The sequence below is a fragment of the Schistocerca piceifrons genome, chromosome 2, assembly GCF_021461385.2.
Source record: "Schistocerca piceifrons isolate TAMUIC-IGC-003096 chromosome 2, iqSchPice1.1, whole genome shotgun sequence".
Lineage (NCBI taxonomy): Eukaryota > Metazoa > Arthropoda > Insecta > Orthoptera > Acrididae > Schistocerca > Schistocerca piceifrons.
In genome coordinates, this window is record NC_060139.1 from 892743033 (window position 1) to 892764987 (window position 21955).

General features: G+C 42.5%; 1 protein-coding gene across 1 annotated transcript in view; it reads right to left on the reverse strand.

The window, feature by feature from the left end:
• Window positions 1–21955, reverse strand: part of LOC124775971 (Down syndrome cell adhesion molecule-like) — a 150114-nt gene that overhangs the window by 62724 nt on the left and 65435 nt on the right. Inside the window, exon 7 of the mRNA XM_047250812.1 lies at window positions 2470–2625. Coding sequence (XP_047106768.1) covers window positions 2470–2625 — 156 coding nt within the window. The remainder of the gene's footprint in view (window positions 1–2469; window positions 2626–21955) is intronic.

Below are 21955 nucleotides of genomic sequence, written 5' to 3' on the forward strand. Positions count from 1 at the left end.
CGTTGTTGCAAAATATCTTAGAAAGAGAAGTTCTTTCCACTTGCCGAAACGATGGAAATGGCATTTGTAGGATCTCGACCGAGTGGCTGATCAGCATCATCCACTACTGTGCGGCCTTGGTCAAATTTCACTACGACTGGACGCACCATTGCATCCGGTCCTTGTACCACGATAATTTTACGGTGAACCTGTGGGTAGTTTAGACGTTTTACCCACAAGAAGCATGCTTCCCCGCGTTCTTAAATTTCGAAATTCGTTTCCAATCTCCGCTTCATTCCAATCGCACATGGTCATGTATCTGTTGTCTTTATTGCAGCAGAATTGTGTCTGCAGGAGTCCTGAAATATGAACCCCTTCTTCAAATGCGCCACTCTTGTTTCTTAATGGCTCTAGCGTAGGATGACATTTGTTGCTTACTTCGTGAAGTCTATTCTTATAACCTCCAATTGCAGGCTCTAATCGATTCCACCACCAGCAGTGAAGCTATGAGAATGCCAACCACTCGTGCTGACGAAGTGTCAGACAGATCATTAAACGTCGGTCGAGGATCACGAGCCAAAAACCAACAGGCAGTACGATAACGCGCAAACTGACAGAAACGGCAGACTCTCTGACGGTAAGCATTCATGTCGCGAATTGAGAACCAAATTAGATGCCGTGGATGAAACCAAATCAGAACAAACTTGACTAGCTCGTTGGTACCAGTTTGTAGTCCCAATGAAATGTTTGCAGACATCATAAATATAATTGAGTAGTGAGAGGCAACACAAAATCTCACCGACTGACGGATGGTGTTAGACGTCCGACTATTAGCGTAGCTACGAGCACCATATGTATCTTATAGACTTCACACGCTCACAAGCAGCAAATGTTCCCAACGCATTCCTCTCCATTCTCGGCCTGCTATATGCCACACGTTTTGGGTGAAAATGGAAGAAAACTCCAAGGTCAATGACAAAAGTGATGAGACGTTATAAGTATAAGCAAAGACTTGCTGAGAGACTAAAACCTAGGAGCAACATACAAAGATATTTCCTCATCATCACACTAAGAGAAAACGTTTGCTCTTTCTTTTTCTTTTCTTTCTATAGCCCTGAAGGTAATCCGAACTCGATCGGCCTCCGCTCTATGTAAAGTCAGGTACTTTCGTTTCAACCTAGGCAGTCTTACCGAATAAGACTTGGTTAGAAACGGCGAAATGGAAATGTTTTTAAAATGTGTCAGTAGAAACCACACACAGACAGCAAATGATTTCGAAGAGCAGTTGAATGTAATGGATAGTGTTTTGCGAAGAGGGTACAATATGAACATCAACAAAAATAAAACAACGGTTATAGAACGTAATCGCATTAAATCAGGAGGTATTGCAACCAAATGGGTAAAATGAGGTTTATGGTACAACTTGAGCAAACAACTGATAAGTTGAGAGGCACCAGGAAATCGTCAATTTGGTAAACAAGGGATGGGCTGCGCCTAAAAGTGGTAGATAGAGACCAAGGGATGAATATAGTAAGCAGACAAGTAGATGTCGGTTTCAGCAATTATTCAGAGATGAAGAGTCTTACACAGGAAAAACTAGAGTGGTGAACTGCATTAAACCAGTCTTAGGACAAGGCCATATCAACATCAACAACAACAATAACAACAACAACAATAACGACGTACGTTACCGCCAATTACGGACGTTTTGAACGACAACAAATCGCAGACGTCCTTAGATATAGTATACGCTCTCTGGACAAAGATGAGGCGCTGGTTCGCAGGACAGAATGATGTGCTGCAGCGGTTAAGATACTCGATTTACGTTCGGTATAAATCCCTATTGAGCTATCTAGATCTCTTTCTGTGGTTTCTGTAGACTGGTTAATTATTATGTTGGGAAGATTCCTTTCAAAATGGCGCAGTCAGTTTCTTTACCGAACCCAAACATGTGCCCTGGTACTCATGACATCGACGTCGGCGCCATCGTTCTCTGTCAACGTGAGGAACGTACATAAACTACCTACATTTTAAGAACTTCGTTTGGACCAATTTGATTCAATATCTGGATGTCACAACGTTTTTGCTTAAGTATTTAAGAACTTTGTTTATTAAGCCTATTTTGAACGATCAAGAATTCAAATGAGCCAAAATTGTGAACGTTGTGGCTAAGAAGCAATGGTTGCACCGATGAGCAGAACAATGTTCAGAAATGTGTCCAAATGTACGTAATTACCAAAATTCTATTAATGTCACTGCATACATTAGCGGTGAGACAAGTTCCTCTCATTGGTTCTACGTTAATTACGATTGTCTGAAATATACCACTCGCATCGAAGCAATTATGTACCAGTTTCAGTGAGAACCGTCACAAGTTCATCAATATTCTTGAAAAAAGAAAGTGTTTACGCAAAGACAAATCCGATATTTCCAGAGTTTCAAGCTAGTAATTATCTTTCGTACAGTGGTTTATATTAATTGACAACTTACCCATAACCTGGACGTTGAGTTTGCTCCTGGAAGTGAGACCATCAGGGTTCGAGGCGACACAGACGTAGCCCCCGGAGTCCTGCTCGTCCGCCTCTTTGATTACCAGAGTACCGTTTGGGAACACCTGTTGTCTCTCATTCTGCGGCAGAGACTTACCTGAAATGAAAAAATAATGCTTCATAATTAATACCACATGTGTCTTCTGACTCACCAAAGAGGTGACGTTGAGCACCCACAAATCGAGGGAATAATTAAGCTTAATGTGGCTCTGAGCACTACGGGACTTAACTTCTGAGGTCATCAGTCACCTAGAACTTAGAATTGCTTAAACCTAACTAACCTAAGGACATCACACACATCTATGCCGGAGGCAGGATTCGAACCTGCGACTGTAGCGGTCGCGCGGTTCCAGACTGTAGCGCCGAGAACCGCTCGGTCACCCCGGCCGGCGGGGAATAATTATCAAACATAACTCATAAGCAACCAAGGAAATAGGGCTTCCTTTCAAATTTAGTAAATCTGGCTGACTCATCTGAACACTTAACAACTGAATTTAAAAGCAATTTTTGCTCCTTAGACTTTCTGAAACTTGTGCTTCCAAAACGTAAAGAAAAAATGAAGAAAACGCGATATGATACGAAGACCCTTAAACGTAAAATTTTTACGACTGAGCCGCGTGGGATTAGCCGAGTGGTCTGAGGCGATGCAGTCATCGTCTTTGCGGCTGATCCCGGTGGAGGTTCGAGTCCTCCGTCGGCCATGGGTGTGTGTGTTGGTCCATAGGATAGTTTAGGTTAAGTAGTGCGTACGCTTAGGGACTGATGACCTTAGTAGTTAAGTGCCATAAGACTTCACACACATTTTACGACTGATTCGTTGGACGCCGTTAATGCTTGTCTGAAGGCACATTTGTTTTTTATGCAGCAAACCCATAATCAGCATACTTTTCACAAATGGGCCACATTCAGCCACCAGACTACAGGAGCACTACGTTGAAGGAGATATGCTGCTCAGCAAAAAATGAAAAAAATTGGTAACGAATCTGTTTATATAAAGTCTTACTGGTGACTGCATTAGCTGCCCATTTTCACTGTATTCAGTACGATATCAAAGGCATCAGTTTATTCGTGGGAAAAAAATAAACTAGAACAAATAAAAAACGACAAGCGTGAGAAAGACTCGCCCTCCGAATGTTCCGTACACAGTTAACGGTATATATAGATAGTTCATCCATCCGAGAAAACGACAACTTCGACGGTTTTTGCCTGTTATCGATAATGATACTGGCAAGATACTGGTCCGAGGAATTCCAAGACTTTCTAGAGCGTTATAATTTTAAGTTTAAATTTTATGTGCAACTTCCCATTTGTTATTGTAATTTTTCATTATTTTATTAATTTTGAAGTAATATTAACATGCTATACTAACTGGCAATTGCAGATGTGATGGCTTCGTTTGTTGTCATCACTGTTTGCGGCCATAGGGCTGTTGTTGTTATGTAGATGTCAAATTGTTCTACAAAACACTTCATCGGATACCTTATGTGATAACGGTTTCTCACCCCAAACAATGGAAGAACAATCCTGCATGAGTTACTAGTGTTACTTTGATCTGAGACGTTACGCATGGTAAGCGTGACTGGATAGTGAGGCGACCTTTCAAGCATCACCGCTAGATGGCAAAGGCACCGTTTACACAGAGGCCAGGGAATACACTTCATTGTGTCTAGGCCAATTAATATAAAATATTTGTAAATTATGCAAACAGATCTTCCTCGTAAATCACTCTACCTATTACTGAAAACCAGAGGAAAGTTCCTAGACTAGTTCCTGAGATTTTTCGCAGATTGAGAATGAAAAGTAAGTTTATTACAGCAAAATAACATTTGTAATGGTGTATAATTAAAAATTAACAAATTTCGGATTTTTTCCTTCATTTGTTCTGTGAAATCTTGCTAACAGATGAAGAAGGACAACGACGTGATCCTTTAAGGATTCCATTTTTATTGACTGAGGCACGGAACTCTGAATCGAGAGGATATGTGTCTTATTTGTACACATCAATATACTCTCCTTACTTAAGGAAAATAAATTCTTTCACATAGGCTAAGATTTTGGATGAAACAATGTTGATACTGGAGATTACGTATGCCGTAATACAGTAATTACTGAGATTACAGAACAGCAAATTTTCGGTGACGTTTGAGAATTCAGTAAAGAGAGAAGTCTCCATCTGCTGTAGTAATCAGACCCAAAAAACATCATACTATTCAAAGGCGATCAGATGGTTTTGATGTTCATCAAAACCGGTAAAAAATTATTTTTTGCAACCGTATTTAGATATCGAATAATGTTTCGGAAGTAATCTTATAACAGCCACTGTTTCTGGTGGAAGATTTAGTAAGTGTACTGAACAACATTATATCAGTATTTATACCATTTGCAGACTAATTATTACAGATATTACAAGTCACGCATTTTTAGGTTAGGTTCTACACAGAAGAGCCAAAGAAACTGGTACACCTCCCTAATATCGTGTAGGGCCCCGCGAACACGCAGAAGTGCCGCAATACGACGTGGCATGCACTCGACTAACGTCTGAAGTAGTGCTGGAGCGAATTGGCAACATGAATCCTGCACGGCTGTCTCTAAATCTGTAAGAGTACGTGGGGATGGAGACCTCTTCCGAATAGCATGTTGCAAGGCATCCCAGATATGCTCAATAATGTTCATTTCTGCTGAGTTTGGTGGCCAGTGGAAGAGTTGAAACTCAGAAGAGATTTCCTGGAGTCACTCTGTAGGAACCCTTGTCGAGTGAGGTGTCGCACTGTTCTGCTGTAATTGCCCTAGTCCGACGGAATGCACAGTGGACATGGCAGGATGCTTACGTACGTGTGACTTGTCAGAGTCGTAGCTAGACGTATCAGGGGTCCTGTATAACTCGAACTGCACGCGCCCCACGCCATTACAGAACGTCCACCAGCTTGAACAGTCCGCAGCTGACATGCAGAATCCATGGATTCATGAGGTTGTCTCCATACCCGTACATGTCCATCTGCTCGATACATATTGTAACAAGACTCATCCGACCAGGCAACGTGTTTCCAGTCTTCAACAGTCCCATGTCGGTGTTGACGGACCAGGCGAGGCGTAAAGCTTTGTGTCGTGCAGTCATCAAGGGTACACGAGTGGGTCTTCGTCTCCGAAAGCAAATATCGATGATGTTTCGTTGAATGATTCGCACGCTGTCACTTGTTGATGGCCCAATATTGAAATCTGCAGCAATCTCCTGAAGGGTTGCACACTTCTGCCTCTTTGAACGATTCTCTTCAGTCATCGTTTATATAATTCTTGCAGGATCTTATTCCTGCCGCAGCGACGTCGGAGATCTGATGTTTTACCGGATTCCTGATATTCACGGTACACTATTGGAATGGTCGTACGTGGAAATCCCCACTTCATCGGTACCTCGGAGATGCAGTGTCCCATCGCTCGTGCGCCGACTATAACACCATGTTCAATCTCACTTAAATCTTGAAATCCTGCCATTGTAGTAGCAGTAACCGATGTAGCAACTGGGCCAGACACTTCTCGTCTTATAGAGGCGTTGCCTTACGCAGCGCCGTATTCTGCCTGTTGACGTATCTCTCTATTACAGCACGCATGCGTACACCAATTTCTCCGTTTCTTCAGTGTACCTCCAAGTATATAAGCAAGAGCAAGCCAGTAATGCTTATTTTCCTCCAGGCAGCACGTCAGCTGTTGCAGTGTGGATGCGTGGACACAATTCTATAGTGACAGATGTATCAACTTAGTTCTGCAGACACGACTGCGCAGGAAACATCAGGTTGTAAAGTTTGCGACGTGTTTGTGGGAAGACTGTTCGACGCAGAGAAAAAACAACCAGCACACTTCTGTGTGTGCATTTTAAGGTATCACACAAAAAACCCTCTGCACTTATATCCTTTACACCCTCTATGTTTTCAAGTCGACATATCATTTGAGTAGTTTGTCTTGATTTTTCTCAGCACAACAAAATTGTTCAAACGTGTGTGAAATCTTATGGGACTTAACTGCTAAGGTCATCAGTCCCTAAGCTTACACACTACTTAACTAAATTATCCTAAGGACAAACACACACACCCATGCCCGAGGGAGGACTCGAACCTCCGCCGGGACCAGCCGCACAGTCCATGACTGCAGCGCCTTAGACCGTCAGCATAACGATTCTAATAGACGACTGTAATATATATCAACGCTAATAGGTGACGTTAATATAAATATGTATATACTCCTAGAATTTGTCGACGTAGGAAGAGCATTCGACAATGTAGAATGGTGTAAGGAGTTCGAAATTCTGAGAAAAGCAGGAGTCAGCTATAGGAGGAAGACAGGTAATACACAATATGTACAAGGTGAAGAGGGAAATTAGTACTGGAAGCGGAAGAACGTAGTTCTCGGATTAATAAGGATGTAAGACATAGATAAAGTCTTTCACATGTACTGTTCAATCTGTACATCGAATATCAATGACAAAAATGAAACAAAGGTTCAATTATAAAATTAAAATTCGGGATGAAGAGTTATCAATGACATTGCTATCCTCAGCGAAATTGAAGAAGAATTACAGTATCTGTTCAAAAAATGGTTCAAAGGCTCTGAGCACTATGGGACTTAACATCTATGGTCATCAGTCCCCTAGAACTTAGAACTACTTAAACCTAACTAACCTAAGGACAGCACACAACACCCAGCCATCACGAGGCAGAAAAAACCCCTGACCCCGCCGGGAATCGAACCCCGGAACCCGAGCGTGGGAAGCGAGAACGCTACCGCACGACCACGATATGCGGACGTAGTATCTGTTGAATGATACGAATAGTCTAATGAGTACAGGATATGGACTGAGAGAAAACCGGAAAAAGACAACAGTACTGAAAGTAGCGGAAATGAATATAGTAAGAAACTTAACAACAGAACTGTGATCGCAATGTAGGTGAAGATATGAAATTCTTTTGTCTTGGGAGTAAAATAACAATAATGGACGAAGCAAGGAGAACATATAAAGAACACTAACACAGGCAAAAAGGACTTTCCTTGATAAGAGAAGTCTACTGAAATAAAAAGTACGCCTTAATCTGAGGAATACATTTCTGAGAATGTGCTTCCGGAGCACAGCATTGTACAGTAGTGAATTATGGACAATGGAAAAACCGGAAAAGAAGAAAGGTGGTACTACAGACGAACGTTGAAAATTAGGTGCACTGGTAAGGTAAGGAATAAGGCGGTTCTCCGCCAATAAAATAGAAACACGTGGAAAACACTGACAAGAAGAAGGGAAGATGATGGTAGGACACGTGTTGAGACATCAGGGAATAACCTCCGTGGCTCTAGAGGGAGCTGTAAACGTAAAAAATTGTTGGAAAAGACAAACATTGGAATACATCCAACTGATAATTGAGGACGTAGTATACAAGTGCTGCTCTGAGAAGAAGATGTTATGTAGAGGATTTATAGTGGGCTGCATCAAACTATTCATAAGACTTTCTTTTTTTTTAAAAAAAAAAAAAGAAAGAAAAAAGCTTTCGATGCCACTCGCTTTCTTGCATGCTAAATTTCCTTAATATATCACAGAAAATGTACAGAGCTTAAATGTCGTTGCTGTACGCTCCCAGCTTAACGCTGACAGCGGGTCTACTTGTCACACGAGATTAGCAGCTGAGCTTCGTGGCGGCCTGAGCAAACAACAATGCTTCAGCTGCCGGTTGCGCTAACAGTCCCGAGGCTCAACACTTGCTACGAAGGGCCTCCTCTCGTCCAGCGATTATTATACTTTATGGTTTAGGTGAAACTGTAATTATTCTCACGTGCGGTGATGTGGAAAACAGTAGGCATAAAGACTTAACCAGATAACAATGGTGTCACAGCTATAGCACGGCATTGGCGTAGCGCTTTTGTAACAGGAAACTCCAGTGACACAGAATTTTCTACTTTGACGGTAGTCGTACAGACCATATAGAACTTTTTAACTAATTTAATGTAACTCGTTGACAAACCACTCTTGTTCGTACTTGTCCACAGATTGTTTTGTGGTCCGGTATCACAGCCCTCTGCAAATCCATGAAAACTGAACGGGTTTCGATTCCCCTCGCAAATCGCTTCCCATCGATACGTGAGCGTCCTGGTCTAAACTCATTCTTCAGATACTACAGCCACCATCCATATTCTTTCTTTTAAGACTATCCTATATATTCGGTCTATTGATGACATTACACTTCTGCCCCGGTAATTTCCACAGTCCTATCTACTCCCCTTCTTATAGATTGAAGTAAAAATTGTCTTTTTCCCTTACTTCCAATTGGGCCACGATATCACACACATCTATGGGAGCTGCCTTTATTAATTCTATGTTTATTCTACCCGGATTGGTTATTTCACATTTTTCATAAGCTTCAGAGCTTCAGAGCTTATCAGTCGTGTACATGACTGTTTGTCTTTTTCCGTCAAATTTAACATTCCTCATATAAATTCCTTTCTCTTCTCCTCGAGCAGGGCTTGCTAGTACTTCACCAACACCTCCAATATCACTAGAGTAATCCCAATCTATCATTGTTTTGAACTCTAATCGCCTCAGTATCTTCCACGTTCTGCTTGCTCTATTACCACCTAACTTTTCTTCTATACTTTCTCCGACTTCCTGCCTCGTCTAATGTTTAGCTTTAGTAATGGCACTTACTGCTTCTTTCTGTTTAGCTCCTTACGTTTTACGGTGTTCATCAAGCAGAATGCTCAGCCATAGGCCTCCGTTTACATCAACACCAATTTCTCTATTTCTTCATTCCGCCATGGATTCTTACATTTTTCCTCAATTTTGTTTTTTCCCGCAGACCTTCAGAGGCCGCCACGTGTATCATTGCTTCAACAAACTGATATATATTCTCTGCAGTATCATCCTTGACAAGCGTTGCCTTCTCTGCCAGTCTAAATTCATAGAGGAACCGTGCTGCATCCTGCTGTAAACTTAGCTGATTATACCGGGCCTTCGACGACTTCAAATTTGCCAATTCTTCACCTGCAACTTCTTTTCTATTTCAAGGGAAAGTAGATTCTTGAAACCTGTAAGTAATGGTATGATGCACATTCGGCGCTCTGTCCTTAACAGAGCTGTTTTTTGCCCTGCTATCATATAGTAAATTATTGATCTTATCTTACGATTTGGTTGTTCCCTCTTATAGTACTACTGACTTAATGACTTGTGCCTAAACCATCCATTCATTATCTTCAATTGATGAAATGAGTCTATCACTTTATCACCATAGTAATTTAACACATTTTTCCCATACTGACCAACAGTGGGGTCCGCCACTACGTGCATTCAGTCCCCAACAACTAAAATTTGTTTTCGATCACCTATCTGCTCCAGTGATCTCGTCAGTTTCTCAGATATATTTTCTGTTTCATCCATCTTGGTGTCGTTATTTGATGCACACACTGCCATGATCACAACTGAATGGATAAAAATTCCATTTGTAACTACAGGATCCTTTAGCTAATCTAATTCCAGGACTTTATACCTTTCTTATATTTTTTCGTAATATCTACGGAGACCCCACTTCTGGCTCTCTCCGCTTTAGGCTCCCCGCTGTGTGATGTAACTATTCTGTTCGTCCGTATCTTCGCCCTTTATCTTTGTTTCAGTTGCGGCTACTATGTCCATATTATATTTACATATTTCATGAAATATATTCAGTTTTAGTGGGAGTCCGCTGGACAGTCAGTGCGCTGATATGCATTGTCCCTGTCAGTGCCGAATTTCGTTTTCCAAAAGTCCAACCCGTTCATCTGAGGCAAGTTTAACGGGAAATTTTGCCCTGGAACATTTTTTACAGGTGACGGGGTGGAAGTCTGACGTCCAAACCCCTAGCCTAGAGAACATAAAAAAAGCCTGCAGAATCAGTCTTCATAAGTGATTGCACCTCGAATATATCACACCCTCCCTGACTGCAACGTATCTCTTTCTGTTTAAGTTCATGGTTTAATGTACCGTTTTTGATCCTTTTTTCTCCTGAAATATCCCTTACCATCGACTAGCGAACCCAGCTAAGTTTCACAAATGATAAATATGTATGGGAATTGTATGTGAGTCTTAACTGGGGTATCCATAGGAATTGTATAAGAATGCAACTCGAAATGACAATAAATCGTATAGAATGTGAGTGAAAAGTAATTCTCTGTTTTCATTTTCAGTGTTTCTATCTTTTAGTTTTTTGTACACAACAGAATTACAAAACTTCACAATTTAGAACTGTTTTTTTTACTCTGTGATACAGTGCTGTCAACTCTTCCGAAATTCCACTACACGTAGCGGAGCTCTTTGACCTCTGCTGCGTACTTCATAATTGTTAAACATGTAGCGTAGTTTAACTTCCTGCATATAAAACCTTATCAAATTTCCGATCTGAAGTGTAAAAATATTTAATTCAGTATTAAGTTGATTTTGAAATACGGATTTAATATGTAGTGTGTATGTTACGTACAATTTAGTCTGCACACTTTCATATTCATTTGCATATGAATGTTCTGATGACATCTGAGACAGTACCATTTAAGATACCACGCACACTGAAGGACTCCACCGATAGCTGTCAATGAACAATCATAAAGCTATAAATTCAAGCGCCAACTGAAATACGAGACGATAACAAAATATTGTTAAATCAATTCGATACAGCAAGTGATGTGAATCGAACATGTGTGGCTGGGTATTGTAACGTTAATGGTACAAGGCTATTAAATAATGAGCGCCAAAGCTGGCTGTTCTACACCAAAGTAGAACAGGGAGCTTGCGCAAGATGAGGAAAAATCTACAAAACAATTATTCTCTGTGTGTTGGTTAAATGAAGATTTTTTAAAAAGTAGTTAGGACCAGTTAGCGATGTCAACACGGAAGTCAAACCCAAAGCATGGAATGTAATGCTTGGAGCCAAACGAAGTGGCTTGGTGTACCACACTGGAAGCTAGAGCCGAAGAATGGCAATGCATATTATTACTATTATACTACTATTACCATAACTACATTTAACTGTAGAGGTAGAGCAACAAATTATAATACAAGAATTTCCATAGAAATACGGAGCACAGTAATATTATTTACGTCAATATACCAGGCCACCACTGTTGCTATATACACTCCTGGAAATTGAAATAAGAACACCGTGAATTCATTGTCCCAGGAAGGGGAAACTTTATTGACACATTCCTGGGGTCAGATACATCACATGATCACACTGACAGAACCACAGGCACATAGACACAGGCAACAGAGCATGCACAATGTCGGCACTAGTACAGTGTATATCCACCTTTCGCAGCAATGCAGGCTGCTATTCTCCCATGGAGACGATCGTAGAGATGCTGGATGTAGTCCTGTGGAACGGCTTGCCATGCCATTTCCACCTGGCGCCTCAGTTGGACCAGCGTTCGTGCTGGACGTGCAGACCGCGTGAGACGACGCTTCATCCAGTCCCAAACATGCTCAATGGGGGACAGATCCGGGGGTGTTGGCCCTGTGTGCCTCGGTCGTATGCAGTCCTGATTGTGGCGCTCACCTGCACGGCGCCAAACACGCATACGACCATCATTGGCACCAAGGCAGAAGCGACTCTCATCGCTGAAGACGACACGTCTCCATTCGTCCATCCATTCACGCCTGTCGCGACACCACTGGAGGCGGGCAGCACGATGGTGGGGCGTGAGCGGAAGACGGCCTAACGGTGTGCGGGACCGTAGCCCAGCTTCATGGAGACGGTTGCGAATGGTCCTCGCCGATACCCCAGGAGCAACAGTGTCCCTAATTTGCTGGGAAGTGGCGGTGCGGTCCCCTACGGCACTGCGTAGGATCCTACGGTCTTGGCGTGCATCCGTGCGTCGCTGCGGTCCGGTCCCAGGTCGACGGGCACGTGCACCTTCCGCCGACCACTGGCGACAACATCGATGTACTGTGGAGACCTCACGCCCCACGTGTTGAGCAATTCGGCGGTACGTCCACCCGGCCTCCCGCATGCCCACTATACGCCCTCGCTCAAAGTCCGTCAACTGCACATACGGTTCACGTCCACGCTGTCGCGGCATGCTACCAGTGTTTAAGACTGCGGTGGAGCTCCGTATGCCACGGCAAACTGGCTGACACTGACGGTGGCGGTGCACAAATGCTGCGCAGCTAGCGCCATTCGACGGCCAACACCGCGGTTCCTGGTGTGTCCGCTGTGCCGTGCGTCTGATCATTGCTTGTACAGCCCTCTCGCAGTGTCCGGAGCAAGTATGGTGGGTCTGACACACCGGTGTCAATGTGTTCTTTTTTCCATTTCCAGCAGTGTATGAGTACTTTAGTTTCGGACATTTAAACCAGAGAAAGAGCAAAACGATGCTACAGTGGCTGATAAACGATTCAGTTTTTTAGATATGGCTCACGATTTCACTTTCAATTCAGTGCGACACGTTGCAGAAACAGCCAAACAGTACGTCAGGGTCGCACAAAATGCAGAACCATTGTAAATACTGTTCTCTTCGCAAGTACTTAGGACGAATTTATCATCCTTATAGGTGAGAGTTCAGATATCGGCAATGTCAGTTTAATGTGTAAGTTAGTGGGATATCTAGAAAATTCTGATGTCAAAACACAACATCTTTATCTAACTCCCTTATGTGGAGACGAAGTTAAAGCTAGGAGTCTGTACAACATGCTAACAAAACCTATAGAGACGTTTGAGATATCTGCAGTTAACGTTGTTGGGTGTTACGCTGATAATGCCCATGATATGTTAGGTGAGAATGAATCATTCAAGAGCTGCTTCTTAAGCGAAAACTCCAAAATAATTGGGAACGGATGTATTTGTCATTCAGCATAAAAATGGCTCTGAGCACTATGGGACTTAACATCCATGGTCATCAGTCCCCTAGAACTTAGAACTACTTAAACCTAACTAACCTAACGACATCGCACAACACCCAGTCATCACGAGGCAGAGAAAATCCCTGAGCCCGCCGGAAATCGAACCCGGGAACCCGGGCGTGGGAAGCGAGAACGCTACCGCACGACCACGAGCTGCGGACAATTCAGCATATTTAGTTGCCGTATCTGGCGTACAAGTAATTCCTAGCCATGCGGAACCTCTGACATAGAATGTTTGCAGCTATTTTTAGTGCTCTTCAAAACTCCAGCGTATATCACACGAATTCCTGAAATTGGTCCAGTGGGATTAGAATATGATTAGTTTTGGTACCGGTATGGACTGGTTTACTAATATAGCAATTTGTGACAGAACGGACAGCATGCGATCAACTGAACAGGTAATTCGTTTGGTACGATCAGTCACGGCAGTAAATCTAATAAAACTTCCTAAATGTATAGGTATCCTATTGAAACAGAGTGCTAAAATGAAAACAAAATATGACGTTGCTGTATACACAAGTTTTAGAAAAGTATTTACGATATGTGGAGAAACGATATATAGGCGAGGATTAATTTGTTAACGGTTAAACGCATTGCTTTCGCAGTTGAAACCTGTTGCGAGAAAGAACAAGAAACGGCACATTTTCACAGCGCAGCGCAAAACATTTTCTTCCTCGTGGCAGATTTTAACTGAAAATAATATATGGTCTCTCCGTCCGAACGGTAGTAATTAAATCGCAAACGTTTTTTCACAGTTCGGTCACGAACTGTCTGAGATTTTTGCTAACCACTTTTCCGCTCTCTATATGAGGCCAGTAGCTTTCTTAGGGAAACTTATCTCTGCCACTATCTCATTTTTAGTTGTTTTGGAAGAAATGAAAAGAGAGAGAGACAGATGTTTTTGATAATAATAATGTCTTGTGGCGAGGACCTCACGTCGGGTAGACCGCTCGCCTGGTGCAAGTCTTTCGATTTGACGCCACTTTTTTTTTTTGTTAGATCTAATTTTGTTCTGAATTGTTCGTTGTATTTGTTCGGGGCGGACGTCTGATGACACCCGTTCAGGTTGTTTGTTGATCCGTTCACTCAGTTTTTTTATTACAGAGGGCAGCTAACCCTCTGACCGAGCAAGCTGAGCTACCGTGCCGGCATCACTTGGGCGACTTGCGCGTCGATGGGGATGAAATGATGATTACGACAACACAACACCCAGTCCCGGAGCGGAGAAAATCTCCGACCCAGCCGGGGAATCGAACCCGGGCCCTTAGGATTGACTGTCTGTCGCGCTGACCACTCAGCTACCAGTGGCGGACGTCTTTCTGATGTTCTCCTACGAGGTACAGTCTATTAAGGAATAGCATGGTCGACATTACACACAGAGGGTAAAAGATATCGATTTAGTTCAACAACCCAACAGAGGGAACCTCTGTTCTACATGCAGTGTCCATAAGGCATTAGTTTACGTTGAATTCTTGACTGACAAGGGGAGGCCGCCAATTGTGAAATTCAGATTCGATTCATACTGCGCATAATAAAAGCTCATGGCCAGAGGTGTAATGTGGCAAAGCACCAAGATGCACTTCTCAGCCATTGTCGAGAAAATTGACAGTTAAAAGAAACCGTTGCGGTTAAATACTCTCTACGATTTACAATTTCCTACAGCATCGTGGCGCAGCGGTAAGCGCTCGGGTTCGTAATCAGAACGTCGCCGGATCTAATCTCGCACCATGGAACTCTTTTTAGTATTGGTTTTTTGTAATTCATATATATATATATATATATATATATATATATATATATATATATATATATATATATATATATATATATATAATTCCCGGCAATCAGTTGCAACAATTATGCATGTAATAAGTCGTGGAAAAACTGGCGACTTCGAACATGATTATGTTTTCCGCAAACGAAGTTGTATTTCACAAATGTTATTAATTGTCTTCGTAATGTTTACACGTGTAGTTAACAGAAGACATAGAAACGATATTCCGAAACGAATACGTATAGTGTAAGTCAAACGTTCGAATTAGAGTAGAGACCCCACGATATATATATATATATATATATATATATATATATATATATATATATATATATAAATTACAAAAAACAAATACAAAAAAAGATTGCATGGTGCGAGATTCGTTCCGGCGACCTTCGACCTTCGGATTACGAACCCGAGCTACCGCTGCGCCACGACGCTGTAGGAAATTGTAAATCGTAGAGAGTATTTCACCGCAACGGTTTCTTTTAACTGTCGATTTTCTCGACAACGGCTAAGAAGTGCATGTTGGTGCTTTGCCACATTACACCTCTGGCCATGAGCTTTTATAATGCGCAGTATCAATCGAATCTGAATTTCACAATTGGCGGCCTTCCCTTGTGAGATACACAAGAAGAGACATGAGTGCAGTTAACACGTCGCGTTTATCGAAGATGTGTGATGCCATCTAACAAACGTTGCTTCTTCGACAGAAAAGAAGACTAAACACTGGAGAAGGACAATGATTCAGCTTGGAGGAAAAAAAGGAAAAAGGTGTGCAGGTACTGGATTTGCCCTCACAGTCCGCGGACGCCGATCCTGTCGAAAATGTATAGTCTTCAATGTAAGCGAAGTTACAAGGAACAAAGATCTTCATTTTGGAAACAGCTGTCAACGGAAAATTCGATGGTTCTTGAGGTCTCCTCCACGTGAATAAGCGGGAAACTTTGTTTCGAGTGTGCCTCAGAGATGCCAAGCAATTACAGACACGGCGGGTGATTGGACGTATTATTAGTTGTAACTGCACTTTTCTGTTTTTCATGTATGACGTATTTATACGTTTTAGTTTGTTGTCAAGTACAATTTTCTACTGATTAACCTCACAATAATCTTGCTGAGCGAAAGCAAAGAGGGTTGCACTCACATTTTATAACAGGTTTGCTGTAACTAGGCCTCAAAATAAGTTTTCGCGTGGACAAAATTATTCTTTAAGCTATTTAGTAGTTTCATATTTATGTCCAAGGACCTCGGAGAGGCAGAGACATATTGACGCAGAGTAATAGAAAGACTTATTCCCCAGTTCCAACCACAGAAGGTGGCCGGCTCCGCATGCACGGATATATCAGCCATACGCTTTAGTTACCAAAACCTCTTGGAGAGGAAAATTTGGAGACAATATAGAACGCTATTCTTTGGACTGTATAAGGAAGTGTGCATTAACTGCATTGGAAAAACGATATATACTTAAATCTGATTTCTTATCTCTCGTACGGTGTTAGGTGAGTTATGTTAGTGATTTGAAACTTTGACTCACGTTTTTTTAAAGATACACTTATTGGTTTGCACAGTTTTGCTAACTAATTATGTAACAGTAGAAATTATAAAACCCAACGGTATTCCCAATATCCACTCCTCACGTAGTGTAGGCCTTGTCGTTTACATGTCAATAAGGAAAAAATTAATTTAGATAAGTATTTTTCTCAAGAATTCTCACATTCGTCTGAAAAAGGTGCTCCGTTAAATGAACTACTAGAAACATAAGCATGAAATGTAATTGTTAAGAAGATATAGTGAACTGCCAGTAACTTCCTTAAATTTGAAAATACTACGTTGTATTACTACAGTTATCATCTCAATTAAGCAGTTACCGAAACAGTGTGTGCTGTAGGACGGAAAGATACATCATTGTCTAGCACTTCAATAGAAACATAAAGGTAGGTAGATCAAAAATAAAGGCATCGTCGATGCTGAGTACACTAAAATCAGGAGGAAAATTTAGCAAGACAAAGATGGTGGAAGGAAACTTGTTAGATCCCTCGAAAGTACTGTCCTGAATTTTATTTTGATGAATCTGACCACGAGTGACGTGATGTGTTACCAAAAGAGATCTGACGATCGAAAGGGATCGTGATTATCTGCATCAATTTTTCTTAGCTGTGAATGAAGTACACTATGTGAACCAAAGTATCCGGACACATCCCAAAACATTCGTTTTTCAGATTAGGCGCATTATGCTGTCACCTACTACCAGGTACTCCATATCAGCGACGTCAGTAGTCATTAGACATCGTGAGAGAGCTGAATGGGGCGCTCCGCACGGAGTTCGAAAGTTGTCAGGTGAATGGGTGTCACCTGCACCTGTGTCATACATCTGTACGCGAGATTTCCACACTCCTAAACATCCCTAGGTCCACTGATACCGATGTGATAGTGAAGTGGAAAGGTGAAGGGACACGTACAGCACAAAAGCGTAAAGGTCGATAGCGTCTGCTGGCTGACAGAGATCGCCGCCAGTTGAAATGCGCCGTAATGTGTAATACACAACTATCCAGACCATCACACAGGAATTCCAAACTGCATCAGGATCCACTGCAAGTACTATGACAGTTAGGCGGGAGGTGAGAAAACTTGGATTTCATGGTAGAGTGGCTGCTCTTAGGCCACACATTAAACCGGTAAATGCCAAACAACGCCTCACTTGGTGTAAGGAGCGAAAACATTGGGTGATTGAATAGTGGAACAGCGTTGTGTGGAGTGACGAATCACGGTATGCAATGTGGAAATCCGATGGCAGGGTGTGGGTATGGCGAATGCCCGGTGAACGTCCTCTGCCAGCGTGTGTAGTGACAACAGTAAAATTCGGAGTCGGTGGTGTTACGGTGTGGTCGTGCTTTCCATGGTGGGGCTTGCACCCCATGTTGTTTTGCGTGACACTATCACAGCACAGGCCTACTCTGAAATTTTAAGCACCTTCTTGCTGTTACGGTGTGGTCGTGCTTTTCATGGTGGGGCTTGCACCCCTTGTTGTTTTGCGTGACACTATCACAGCACAGGCCTACACTGATATTTTAAGCACCTTCTTGCTTCCCACTGGTGAAGAGCAATTCGGGGATGGCGATTGCATCTTTCAACACGATCGAGCACCTGTTCGTAACGCATGGCCTGTGGCGGAGTGGTTTCACGGGAATAATATCCGTGTAATGGACTGGCCTGCACAGAGTCCTGACCTGAATCCTATAGAACACCTTTGGGATGTTTTGGAACGCCGACTTCGTACCCGGCCTCGCCGATCGACATCGGTACCTCTCCTCAGTACAGCACTACGTGGAGAATGGGCTTCCATTCCCCAAGAAACTTTCTAGCTCCTGATTTAACGTATGCATACGAGAGTGGAAGCTGTCATCAAGGTTAAGGGTGGGAAAACACCATATTGAATTCCAGCAGTAACGAGGGAGGGCGCCATTTTCAGCCAGATGTCCGGCTACTTTTGATCACATAGTGTAAGTCAGCGGGAAGAAGTTTTTTTTCCCTTTTTTTCCCCAATTGATCAGGAGAACCCCAAGGAACTGTGATAGGACCGCTGTGTTTCTCTATATACATAAATGATTTGTCAGACGGGATGGGCAGAAGTCTGCGATTGTCTGCTGATGATACCGTGGTGTACGGTAAGGTGTCGAAGTTGAGTGACTGTAGGAAGATACAAGACGACTTATAGAAAATACCCAGTTGGTGTTATGAATGACAGTTATGCATAAAAGTGAAAATGTGAAAACTGTGTTAGGGAAGACAAAGGGTCGACTTTGCTCTATTGGGAGAGAGTGGGTCGCATGCAAAAGAGACCGCATGTAGGACACTGGTGCGACCTATTCTCGAGTACTGCTCGAGAGTTTGGGATACGTACCAGGTCGGATTGAAGCAAGACATCGGAAGAAGTTCAGAGGAGGGATGCTGGATTTGTTACCGGTAGGTTCCAACAAAACAAAAGTGTTACGGAGATGCTTTGGCAACTGAAATGGGAGTCTTTGGAGGGATGGCAGGGTTCTTTTTGGGAAACACTATTAAGAAAATTTAGAAAATCGGCATTTGAATATGACTGCCTAACGATTCTGCTCCCGCCAACAGACATCATGCGTATGGAGCACGAAGATAAGATACGAGAAATCAGGCTCATACCAAGGGGTACAGACAGTAGTTATTCTATCGTTCTCTGTGCGAGTGGAACAGGAGGGGAAATGACAAGTAGTGGTACAGCGTACCCCCCGCCACGCACCTTACAGTGGCTTGCGGAGTAACTATGTAGACGTAGTTGTAGATGTCGATGCAGGTATTGAAAACACCCAAAGCTGTATTTGTTCATGTTTGGACAAATATCGAAGAGTCCTCTCCAACTTTTTTCGGTACTTCCCTTTGTTTTTTCAGTCGATCGTACACGTCAGAAAGGGGAAGCGCGCTGATAAACGCGCCGTTGAGCACCCCCCCCCCCTCCCCCCCCCCCCCCAAAAAAAAGGGGAACTGACAACGAAAGATCCGTTACGGATAACAATGCGGAACAGCAGAGGTGTTAAAGCACTTTGCTAACAACGATGTGGAACACCTACGCGGCGTAGCTCTCTCCCTTTTCGCCAAGTACGTGGGCTGCAGGTAATTGTACGTCTCGCGGCTCCAACTTTTCGCAGCGTCTGGGCAGTTCTCGTTATTCATGTACGCCTCTCTCTGAGAGCTACAACAGTGGGCGTTAGATTCTCTGCCGAACCTGCATTCCGCCCATCCACTGTTGTGTGAATATTCCGAGAGAAAGGCCCGCGAAACTCCTGCCGCATTTGCCTTTTACCCGATCCGAAAGGCCGTCTTTTTGAAAGCAACAGGATGCTATTCGGCCCCACATCGTGATATAAAGGAAATGAGCTTACGTGGAGAACAGCACGAACGCATTGTCACACCACAGCCGTTACCCGCGAAATACTTTAAAGCATACAAGTTTTCCACGTGGAACTTGTAAAACTTTGTCCAATAACTTTTTAGGGCGAAACTAAAGTGCTGTTACGGTCGATTTCAATACAAATGGTTTCACAGACCAACCAGTCTGATACCATTGCTTGGTGGTCAGCAATGAACGACCTGTATAGTAGAAAGTAGAGTTTATCAAATCAGGCCCACCGAGAATGTACAAGTCAAGACCATAAAATTCATGTTGTGACAAACTGCAAATAATTTTATTAAACTTACAAGACACGTTTTTCGTGATATTTTATTGGGCCCATGGTGATATGCTAAATTACGTGTGGTGAATTTATTGCAGTATACATGTTGGGGAACCGTTTTCTGTTGGTGATTACCTTTAGTAAGTAAACTAAATACTATGTTAGAAATAAATAAAATAAATTGATTATGTGTGTTACTGTGTAATAATATAATTATTAGGAATCATAAATCTTTTTATTTATACCGAATACATCTATTTCGGAATTGTGCTCGTAGTTACCTTACAAAGCCATTAAATAATTCATACTGAAACGGTGAACATGTTTCTGTAACACACTAATGTTTTTACTGTTGCTGTGGTCTTCAGTCCTGAGATTGGTTTGATGCAGCTCTCCATCCTACTCTATCCTGTGCAAGCTTCTTCATCTCCCAGTACCTACTGCAACCTACATCCTTCTGTATCTGCTTGGTGTATTCATCTCTTTGTCTCCCTCTACAATTTTTACCCTCCACGCTGCTCTCCAATACTAAATTGGCAATCTCTTGATGCCTCAGAACATGTCATACCAACCGATCCCCTCTTCTAGTCAAGTTGTGCCACAAACGTCTCTTCTCCCCAATCCTATTCAATACCTCCTCATAAGTTATGTGATCTTCCCATCTAATCTTCTGCATTCTTCTGTAGCACCACATTTCGAAAGCTTCTGCTCTCGTCATGTCTAAACTATTTATCGTCCATGTTTCGCTTCCATACATGGGTACACTCCATACGAATACTATCAGAAACGACTTCCTGACACTTAAATCTATACTTGATGTTAACAAATTTCTCTTCTTCAAACGCTTTCCTTGCCATTGCCAGTCTACATTTTATATCCTCTCTGCATCGACCATCATCAGTTATTTTGCTCCCAAATAGCAAAACTCCTTTACTACTTTAAGTGTCTCATTTCCTAATCTAAGTCCCTCAGCATCACCCGACTTAATTCGTTCCTCGTTTTGCTTTTGTTGATGTTCATCTTATATCCTCCCTTCAAGACACTATCCATTCCGTTCAACTGCTCTTCCAAGTCCTTTGCTGTCTCTGACAGAATTACTATGTCATCGGCGAATTTCAAAGTTTTTATTTCTTCTCCATGGATTTTAACACCTACTCCGAATTTTTCTTTTGTTTCCTTCACTGCTTGCTCAAACAGAATAACATCGGGGAGAGGCTAAAACCTTGTCTCACTCCCTTCCCAACCACTGCTTCCCTTTCATGCCCCTCGTCTCTTATAACTGCCATCTGGTTTCTGTACAAATTGTAAATAGTCTTTCGCTCCCTGTAGTTTACCCCTGCCATCTTCAGAATTTGAAAGAGAGTATTCCAGTCAACATTGTCAAAAGCTTTCTCTAAGTCTACAAATGCTAGAAACATAGGTTTGTTTTCCTTAATCTAGCTTCTAAGATAAGTCGTAGGGTCAGTAGTGCCTCACGTGTTCCAATATTTCTACGACATCCAAACTGATCTTTCCCGAGGTCGGACTCTACTAGTTTTTCCATTCGTCTGTAAAGAATTGG